The 10,320-nt window shown below is 49.1% G+C and overlaps 1 protein-coding gene across 1 annotated transcript; it reads left to right on the forward strand.

The window, feature by feature from the left end:
* Positions 1-4,107: 4,107 nt before the first annotated feature.
* Positions 4,108-10,320, forward strand: TIMM22 (translocase of inner mitochondrial membrane 22). The gene is made up of 4 exons (XM_005888222.3): positions 4,108-4,490; positions 6,350-6,546; positions 7,158-7,230; positions 9,272-10,320. The coding sequence occupies exons 1-4, from the start codon at positions 4,253-4,255 to the stop codon at positions 9,346-9,348; spliced, it is 585 nt and encodes a 194-aa protein (XP_005888284.1). The 5' UTR covers positions 4,108-4,252; the 3' UTR covers positions 9,349-10,320.

The following is a 10,320-nucleotide window of genomic DNA, read 5'->3' on the forward strand; positions in this document are numbered from 1 at the left end:
TCAATCTTACAGCTTCTTCTCGTCCATACAGGGCACTGACGCCCAAGCAATGCATTCAATGACAGGCTTATTCTTCCGTATGCTCAGAGGCCTACCTGTCAGTGTTCCTTGCAGATCAACAGAGCTCACAAGTGACTGAACTGCGGCTAAAGAAGTTATTTACAAGCGAAAATAATACCTGCCCTGCCTGGACCCAGGCCCCAACAAAGCTGCATGCCTGCTGTGCTCCTCCTAGGAAAGTTCCTTCTTAAACCCAGAGCACTCCAGGCTTTCTCATTCATCTATCAGGACACGGAAAACTTTGGCTTTGGGGATGGTGACGAGTGGGTAAAGGGATCACTGACAGTTTTGTGCCCGGAGAGTGAAGCAATATGGCAGTACATCCAGGTAGGGGCAGCCTCTGTTCGGATGGGGTGTCTCACCATCATTCCTTCCTAACCAGAAGCTCTAGCCAAACAGATGTGCCAGGCTTCAGGTGGCCATCTGTTAAAGCTCACCCACTGCCTTATGTGACCACGTGTGACAGGGGGTGCCAGAATTGTACTAAGTCTTTTTTAAAAATATATTTATTATTTTATTATTTATGTTTGATTGCACTGGGTCTTTGTTGCTGCAAGCAGGGTTTCTTCAGTGGTGGCGAGTGGGGGCTCCTCTCTAGTTGTGGTGCTCAGACTTCCTGCAGTGGGTGCTCTTGTTGTGGAGCACAGGCTCTAGGCTCACAGGCTTCAGCAGCTGTGGTACATGGGCTCAGTTGCTCTGTAGGATGTGGAATCTTCCTGGACCAGGGATCAAACCCATGGCAGGCAGATTCTTAACCACTGCACCATCAAGGAAATCCAGGATCGTACCAAGTTTTGATTCTCAAATATCCTTGGATTTCTTCTCTGACCTACATTCCTCACATGAAGAGGAAGTCATCCTGGGGATGCTGGTGAATACTGTCACCTTCTCGGGGTTCCTGAGCATCTGCTCCAGCCAAGCTTCAGCCACTTCTTGTTAGTATCTTCTTCCATGAGTTTCTCAGCTGCCATATTTCCATCCTTAGCTCCTAGCTGTCCTCTGATTTTGAAGGACATGGATCAGGGCCCTTTAAATACAAAGTCACTTATCCAGTACCCACCATCCATCAGTTGGCTACTCAGTTATCTATGTGGCCAGACCTCCTGCTAGCAACGGGACTATTCAGACGAATCGCTGTTACCAAATTCACATACAACTCAAATCCACACAGGACACACTATGCTTCTCAACTCAGACCTCCTCATTCCATCCCACTCGTGCTGTTTCTTTTACTCCTGGGCTCCTGACAAGCCGAGGCAATTACAGGCCAGCCAGGCTCTCCCAGACACCCAGGGCCAGAGATGATCAGGCCCTCCTCCAGTTTGGCACCTCCCCATCTGTGCCACTACCCATCAGTCCAAGTGATGGGTCATCAATTCAGAGTGTTCTGACTTCTCTGTGAATCTCATTTATCATGAAGTGTCTCCTGTTCTCTCTGCCCCACTGAGATGCTGCCTCAACCCTGTATCCCTGTGGCCAGGACAGACAACGTGAGAGCGACTGGACTCCCGTGAGGCCATGGCCAGATAAAGTCCCTAGAGTACAGGCAAAGGTTCAGGCCAGGGAAACAGAGATGGGAAACAACTTCTTACTTGTGGAATATGCTTGAAGAGGTTCAAGCTTTCCATCAGGTGAAACCCATTCCACCTATGGAAGGAGATGAGTGGGGGAAGAGAGGTACCGGATCAGGGTATCTGTGTCTCCTTCTGTGATCCAGGCCATCATGTTCCAGAAAAGGCTTCTCCCCGCCTCACCATGGTCACACTGGTACCACAGCTTTAAAAAAATTTTTTATCTTTGCCTGCTAGCGTCTTTGTTGTTGCCGTGCAGGCTTTTTCTAGTTGCGGAAAGCAGGTGACTTTGATTTCACTTGCTGACTTTGATCTCATCTGCACTCTGATGCAGACTCTTCATTGTGGGATTGACTCTTGCTCTCTAACTCATCCCAGGGATTAACTGTTTAGATCGTTCCTTGCTTTCCAAGGCCACCTTGCCTGAGACTTGCCTAGGAGTCTGTCCCAACTTCTCTCAGATCTAACTTTGGCTCTTAAGACCTCTGCGTGAATCAGAACCCTGGACCCCTCACTCTTCTGGAAGGGATGGGTGGTTGGCAGGTTGTGCTGAGTTAAAGATGCCTGTAGGGAATGTCTGGTTCCCATGCTGATGAGAAGGCTTGCAGCTGGAGATGAAGATTTGGGAGTCACTGCTGCAGTAACAGGGGCTTACTAGGTGGCACTAGTGGTAAAGAATCTGCCTGACAATGCAGAAGAGACACTGGTTCAATCCCTGAGTTGGGAAGATCCCCTGCAAGAGGGCATGGCAACCCACTCCAGTATTCTTGACTGGAGAATCCCATGAGCAGAGGAGCCTGGTGGGCTACGGTACAGGGGCTCGCAAAGAGTCAGACATGACTAAAGCGACTTAGCACACATGCCTGCATGCACCCTGCAGTACAGGTGGTAGTAGAAGTCAGGAGCGTGGATGAGCTGCCCAGACAGAGTGAGGATAAAGGATGAAGCCCCAAGGGGACCAACAGGAAAGGGTCAGGCGGAGAGGTGTCAGCACAGAGGACTGACAAGCTGAAGAAGCTTTGGCAAAACGAGGAGAGAGGAGCTCCACAGAAACTGAAGAAACTTCAAAGCAAATGCAGCTGAGCCATCGAGTGCAATGATGAACTCAACAACTGGGAAGCTACCAGTTAGGATGAGTGGGTTCATGGTCTGGTGGGAGCTGAAGCAGGGTGAACTGTAGGTTCTGCCTGGTGACACAGACAACTCTGGCTGCCAAAGGGGTCTCTCAGTCTCTGTTGACTGGCTACCCGCCCCCCCATCTTCTGTTTCCATTTATGTTTCTCTTAGCTGATACAACCAGATATGCTGCAAGTCTGGATCAATACAATAGTTTGGGATCCATTTTGGTACCACAGAAACTACTGGGTTCATACACGGTGCTATCTCTCAGTTAACGTCCAGGTTCTGAGTTTGCAAGCTAGTAAACACTTCAGCTGATTCAGCATAATATAAGTGGCTTTCACCGCAATGCTAGTGCCACATCGTCAACTCCACTGACAACAACTGGCTGGAGGGAGTAGCAGCCTCGGCCTCCCTCGCTCTTCATCTGGCCATAACCACCTCGTGCTTAAACTCGGCTAGCTTCACTAATTTTTTTTTGGCTGCGCGGCTTGAGAGATTTTTAATTCCCCCATCAGGGCTGGAACCAGGGCTCTGGGAAGTGAAACACGGAGTCCTGAGAAGGCAATGGCACCCCACTCCAGTACTCTTGCCTGGAAAATCCCATGGATGGAGGAGCCTGGTGGGCTGCAGTCCATGGGGTTGCTAAGAGTCAGACATGACTGAGCGACTTCACTTTCACTTTTCACTTTCATGCATTGGAGAAGGAAATGGCAACCCACTCCAGTGTTCTTGCCTGGAGAATCCCAGGGACGGGGGAGCCTGGTGGGCTGCTGTCTATGGGGTCGCACAATCGGACACGACTGAAGCGACTTAGCAGCAGCAACAAGCAGTGGATAGCCAGGGGATTTCCTTTTTTTTTTTTTCTTCTTTTTTTGTCTAAAACTTCACTCATTTTTTTTGGCCCCTTCTCTCTCCCCTCAACGGCTCAATTACTGAATAAAACATTTATTCCTTACATTCATATCACGTTTTCATGTTAATTTGCAAAGCACCTCACCCCATCCGCATCTCACAACACACTCTGGGAATTTCTAGGCTGGAAAGACAGTGGCGAGGCGCGCGCACCCCTTGCTGGTGCCCCGGCACGCTGCAGCCTTCCTGCCCTCCCGCCCGGCAGGAGCTCGAGAGGTGGCGGAGACGCGCGTACTCGCGCAGGGCTTCCTGGGAAATGTCTGGGGTGTGTCTCAGAACTACAAATTCCAGGACGCCCCGCGCTGCAGCCGCGAAGAGGGCGCTGTCTGGTGATTCGAAATCTTTTGTCAGTGTCGTTAGGAATGACTCACAAGCTTGACTCAGTATTCACAGGAGGTTTGGGGAGAACATGATAGCTCTTCCGCCGGGTGTGCACGAACGGACTTGACTTCCGCGGCTTCCTCGAGCTCGCTCGGTGTGGCGAATCTGCCGTTGCGGCACGGTGGCTGGGCGCGCAAGGCCCGACGGGAAGCTTGTGGAATCTGCTGCGGGAAGAAGAACGCCAGGTTTCCTGGGCAGCCACAGTCATGGCAGCGACCGCCCCCAAGGCTGGGGGCTCCGCACCTGAGGCGGCGGCTTCCGCCGAAGCTCCGCTGCAGTACAGCCTTCTTCTGCAGTACTTGGTGGGCGACAAGCGTCAGCCCCGGCTCCTGGAGCCTGGGAGCCTGGGCGGGATCCCGAGTCCAGCCAAGAGTGAGGAGCAGAAGATGATCGAGAGGGCGATGGAAAGCTGTGCCTTCAAGGCTGCATTGGCCTGCGTGGGAGGTGAGGCGGGGCCAAGGGCCCCTTGGGAGGCTGAGGGCTTGGGCTGCAGCGGGGTCCACTGCTCAGAAGACCACGCACCTAGGAGGCGAGGGGGCCCTGGGCCGCGACCTTGACCCACCCCCGCCTGTTAGTGAACTTGAGCAGCGCCTCCCTAGACCCCGAGGTTGGCTTTCGCCTCTGGAAATTCGATCAGAGAATCGGTCCTGGGTCGGGACCTGGGGATTATAAAATGGTTGACTTCATTCATTCATTCATTCATTCGTTCGCTATAAAATAATTACTTTTCAGCAAATTATTACTGAGCAGCTGTCACGTGCCAAGCGGTGGAAAGAGAATGAGAGACAAGAGCCTTGTTCTCATGAAGCTAATATTTTAACATATACAGAAAGGAGAGTGTTGAGAAGGAGGACAGTGCTGCAGACCTGGGGCGCAGCACTTGCAAAGGTCTGGCCGGAAGTGACTTCAGGCTAGAAAAAACAGAAAGGCCAGTGAGCTCAGTGTGACTAGACAGCTGGAACGAGGGGGAAAGAAGTCTGGACTTCGCATGTTTTTGTTTTGTTTTTTAATCCTTTGAGGATTTGAGAATGTAGGCGTCCCTTCTGTGTGCTAAGAGGCTGACATTTGCAGGTGAGTTGAAGTCTCATTGAAATGAAAGGAAATTAAGAAACGAATATAGTGAAGGTGGAAACGTGAAGTTGAGCAGAAAGAAGAAAGATCTTTTTGTTTGGGAGAAGGCCACAAGAGGTGAGACTGGAGCCTGTGTCTTGAAGGATTAAGAGAATGAGGGTAGACAAAGAGAAATGGCATTTCAAGTTGGGGTGGAGTGGTGCAGGTTGAGCTTTTTGCCTGTAGGCATTAGGGCAGTCATTGATGGGTTTTTAGAGTTACCAAGAGCTTGATGACTCATGGTGGAGTGTGCAAAGGGAAGGAAAGTCAGTAGGCAGGGAGACCATATAGGGAATTTGCTAGACTGAAGCTCAGTGAGACATGGACTGGGTCTTTGTTCATCATTGTGTTCTACCCTAGATCTCTTACATATCTTATTGAAATAATGAGTGAGTCTTTGTAGGGCTCCAGGGTGGAAGTGATGAAGGCCCTAGGCTGGATGATAATTGTGGACTTAGTGTCACAGGAGGGAGCAGAGGAACAGCCTTAAGTGCGCCTGAAGTTTGGCGCGGGAGTGACTGAAGAACAGGAGCCGTGAGCTGGGAGGTCTGGAGGGGAGGTGTCCATGATTTCGTTGAACACATACTGACCTTGAGGTGGCGAGAGGACATCCATGTAGAAATGTCCAGCAGGCTCAGGAAGGTCAGCTGTGGACCACAGCGTGGCATTTGCCATTTGGGAACTTTGTGACCCTAGGGAAGTTAGTTTACCTCTCTGAGCCTCAGTTTCTTCGACTACAGAAAGGAATGGAAAATGGTATCTACCTCACAGGATTACTGCAAGGAATAAGTAAGGCTGGGACAGTTAAGTGTCAATGATTGGTATATGGTACTTACCAAATGACTTTTATGAATGTCACCATTGTCAAGGGAGTGATTTGCAAAGTTGATACCTGAACTTGAGGGTTTACGTGTGAGAGTGTAGAGAGAGAAAGAGGTTAAAGATGGAATCTTGAAGAATGTTAGAAAATGAAAGGAGGAAGAAATACAAAAAGAGTCAGAGAAGCAGCTGCCAACTAGATCGACCTTGGATTTTGTAATGTGGAAACCAGGCCAGTGGAGAGTTTCTGAGGCAAGAAGGGGACGGGGTATCCTCTTCACTGGCGGCCATCCAAAAGGTGCAATTTGAGTATGACCCTATTACAGTCATCTGAAAAACGTGCCAAGGAAATCTTCATCTCTGTTCATTTTTAGGATTTGTCTTGGGAGGTGCATTTGGGGTGTTCACCGCTGGCATCGATACCAACGTGGGCTTTGACCCTAAGGATCCTTACCGCACGCCGACGGCCAGAGAAGTTCTTAAAGACATGGGCCAGAGAGGAATGTCCTATGCCAAAAATTTTGCCATTGTGGGCGCCATGTTTTCTTGCACTGAATGTTTGGTAGAATCTGTAAGTGTCCCTGCCTCCTGAGAAAGCCTTGCCTGTTTCCATCCTGTGAGTTCTCAAGAGAAATACCCAGTGCTACTAGAAAGCAGGTCAGAGGTGTCCGATACTCGCTAGATTCAGTTTCCATTAAGTAGTCCCTAATGTACACTTGTGAATTTATGATTTGGGCTTGCCTTATTTTTTGTTTTTATAGGCCAGAAGTTGGCTAATTATTTTTTTACTATTGCTTTTGGCTGCACCTCGTGGCTTGTAGTGTCTTAGTTCCCCAACCAGGGGTGGAACCCGGGCCCCTTGCAGTGGAAGCAAGCATGGGGTCCTAAGGATTGGATCACCAGAGAATTCCTGGTTAATAATTTTAAAGAAGACTTACTGGGGAACCTGAGAAGAGATTCTGATTACTTCTCAAATGTGACACTTGGCTCAGTGCTTTGGTACTGTGTGCAGGAAGCATTTGTGAACACGTTCAAATTTTAGGAATTATACTTTTGAAAGAAAAAAAGATAGGTTTCCTTTGGGGAGGGACTAAATTAGCCAGCTAGAAACCCTGTCTTTCTTCCTTAGTTTCCTTGTCTGGCTTGTTTCTTTGGCTCTGAACTGCTCTTCTCCACCCACAGTACCGGGGAAAATCAGATTGGAAGAACAGTGTCATTAGTGGCTGCATCACTGGAGGAGCCATTGGTTTCAGAGGTTAGTAAACAGTTCTCACATGCTTTTCTTTGTGGCCTTGGACAACATGCTGAAGTTGAGATTTCCAAACACATGAGTGTTCCAATGACAGCTCAAGGCATATGTGGAACTTGATATTCTCCTCTCCTGACAAGTAAATCACATTTTCTGTGTTAACTCAATTTTGGAAACTTCTAGTATCTAGATCAGGGTTTCTGATCCTTGGCATTGATGACATTTTGGACCAGAGGAGTGTTTGCTGGCCCAGAGGAGTTTTGTTCCTGGCCTCTCCCCACTAGATGCCAGTAGCACCCTCTAGTGGTGACAAGTAGAAGTGTTTCCAGTGTACCTTGGGGGACAAATCAGTCAGTTCAGTCGCTCAGTCGTGTCCAACTCTTTGTGACCCTATGAACCGCAGCACGCCAGGACCCCCTGTCCATCACCAACTCCCGGAGTCCACCCAAACCCATGTCCATTGAGTCAGTGATGCCATCCAGCCGTCTCATCTTCTGTCGTCCCCTCCTCCTCCCGCCCCCAATCCCTCCCAGTATTAGGGTCTTCTCCAGTGAGTCAACTCTACACATGAGGTGGCCAAAGTATTGAAGTTTCAGCTTCAACACCAGTCCTTCCAATGAACACCCAGGGCTGATCTCCTTTAGGATGGACTGGTTGGATCTTCTTTAGAAAAGGCAGAGGAACAGAGATCAAATTGCCAACATTAGCTGGATCATCAAAAAAGCAAGAGAGTTGCAGAAAAACATCTATTTCTGCTTTATTGACTATGCCAAAGCCTTTGACTGTGTGGATCACAATAAACTGTGAAAAATTCTGAAAGAAACAGGCATACCAGACCATCTGACCTACCTCTTGAGAAACCTGTATGCAGGTCAGGAAGCAACAGTTAGAACTGAACATGGAACAACAGACTGGTTCCAAATAGGAAAAGGAGTACTTCAGGCTGTATATTGTCACCCTGCTTATTTAAGTTATATGCAGAGTACATCATGAGAAACGCTAGGGGACAAATAGCCCCAGGTGAAACCCATGGAGAACTATATCTATCTTAGAATAAAGAACTGTCCCCATATTGAACATATGGGAAGAACTTCATAATAATAAGTAATCTCTGGAATGTGTTGCTCTGCAGGATAGTACAGAAGCATAGCTGGACCCCATTCAGCCCTGGGAAGCCCGTTTGTCCAAACAGCAAGCTCTGCTTAACTTTCAGCTCCACGCATTTCAAACAGGCATCTTTCTTCATACTGTGCAGTCGTCATTTTAATTCTATATATAAGTTCTCACAGTAATGTTTTTGCAGTTTAGGGTTCTTAGATGTTCACCCTTTGAAAGCCAAATATAGGTATCCTAGAAATGTTGGATTATCTACTGTAAGCAACCAAGAAACTGGTTCCCTGCCACTTCTCCCTGTTGGCGTATCTATCAAGAGTGCAGAGCAGGGCGTCAGTGATTTAACTTCCCTAACAGTGTCTATCACTGGGCCACTCTCCATCTGCTGTGCCCAGACTTACCCAAAGCAAAAAGGCTGTTTTCTCATTTTCTGAAAGGCAGGATGATTTTCTGTCATTAAAACCTGATTCTCCTCCTCACACAGCCATTTGTGATTTATGGCGTAACTTCTTTGGTCTTCCCATCTCTCAGCTTTGTCAGGGCCTTTGAGAGGCTCAGCTCCCTCTGGGATTGCTTTGATCACCTTCCCAGGAATTTATTCCATAAACAAATCAGAGTAACAGGCCATATGCTTTCACTTGATTCCAAGGGCTGGTTCTGTTAACCACTTTCCTGCCTGTGAGGAGCTGTTTTCACGAGACTAGAAATCGCAGTTCTTTGGAATGAGAAACTTAAATGAACATACAGTTAGATAAAAGCACACTGGATCAGCTCGTGTGCACAGCCTCACTAAAGTCTTCCAGCTCTGCTATGCTGAACGACTGAGAACATGTTCACCAGCTTCTTTACATCTCTAAGTACCCAGACTCTTCCTGAGTGCAGCTTGACCCAGCGTCTCTCACCACAGGTAATGTCATTTATGTTTGCTTTACAGCTGGCTTGAAGGCTGGGGTCATCGGCTGTGGAGGTTTCGCTGCTTTCTCCGCTGCGATTGACTATTACCTACGGTGAGAACACTGGTGTCCGGCAAGGACGATGGCAGCCCAAGATCAAGGCTGCTCTGTGGAGGGCAGTTTCTCCAGGGCACTTGCTTCAGAGACTGAAGACATTTGTTTTCTCTCACATAGTTGGTGTTGTGAGGGAGCCGCCTGGCTACAACCGGCTACCTCTGAGCAGCCATGCTCTCTGCACCTGGACTCGAGCCAGTCTGTGCAGGGTAGATGCCATGCCAGACTCTCTCTTTTGGGCAGTCAAGGAGTCAGTGTGTTGACCTGTAGGAACTGAGTCCCACAAAGGTTCAGCCCGAAGCCTCTGGTGCTGTGGGGATGGAGGGGACTTGACCCACGCCTGCAGTCACCCATGTCAGACCTCAGGGCAGGGCCGAGTGGAGCCGTGCCGTCCGACCAGTCGTGTCATCTTGTCGAGTGCCTTGCTATCCTTGTCATATAGATGTATGTGTGTATGTATTTATACTACAGTTCAAAAGTTTGGCTTATTTTTATTTTCAAATTCCACAACTCCCCAAAATAGTACCAGGTGGCCCAAAGATTGAACATCCAAGGAGAAAGCATGAGCCAGCTCCTGAGAAGTCTGGGAATGCTCGACTCCCAGGGTCCGCAGAGCAGCGTTATCCTGAGATTGCTGCAGTGGCCCAGACTTCCGCTGAAGAAGCCTAGCCTAACCGTGTCCTAGGACGCAGTGACATTCCACGCGTAACCCTGCTGGCCTCGTCTGCGAAACCCTCGGGCTGGCCGGTGGGAACGCCCGCGGTCTGAGCCACATGTGGGTGTTCTGCCCTGACCATCCGCCCAGGCCCGCCTCAAGGACAGACTGTGAGGGTTGTGTTGCTGTGGTCATCCTGATGACCCAGTTCCAGCAGCCGCTGGTTACAACCAGACTGTGTTCAGGAGCTGCTCACCAGCACCCTGTTCCTCTGATGTCAGGGGTTTGTTCCTTACTTAAACATTGGTGTTTTTGACTTGA

The sequence above is a fragment of the Bos mutus genome, chromosome 19 (genome assembly GCF_027580195.1).
Source record: "Bos mutus isolate GX-2022 chromosome 19, NWIPB_WYAK_1.1, whole genome shotgun sequence".
NCBI lineage: Eukaryota > Metazoa > Chordata > Mammalia > Artiodactyla > Bovidae > Bos > Bos mutus.

Bases quoted from the DNA above. Each gene is read 5' to 3' on its own strand.
- TIMM22 (XM_005888222.3), top strand. From the start codon at position 4,253: ATGGCAGCGACCGCCCCCAAGGCTGGGGGCTCCGCACCTGAGGCGGCG. The intron at 4,491-6,349 runs GTGAGGCGGGGC...GTTCATTTTTAG, and splicing joins TGCATTGGCCTGCGTGGGAG to GATTTGTCTTGGGAGGTGCA. The intron at 6,547-7,157 runs GTAAGTGTCCCT...CTCCACCCACAG, and splicing joins CTGAATGTTTGGTAGAATCT to TACCGGGGAAAATCAGATTG.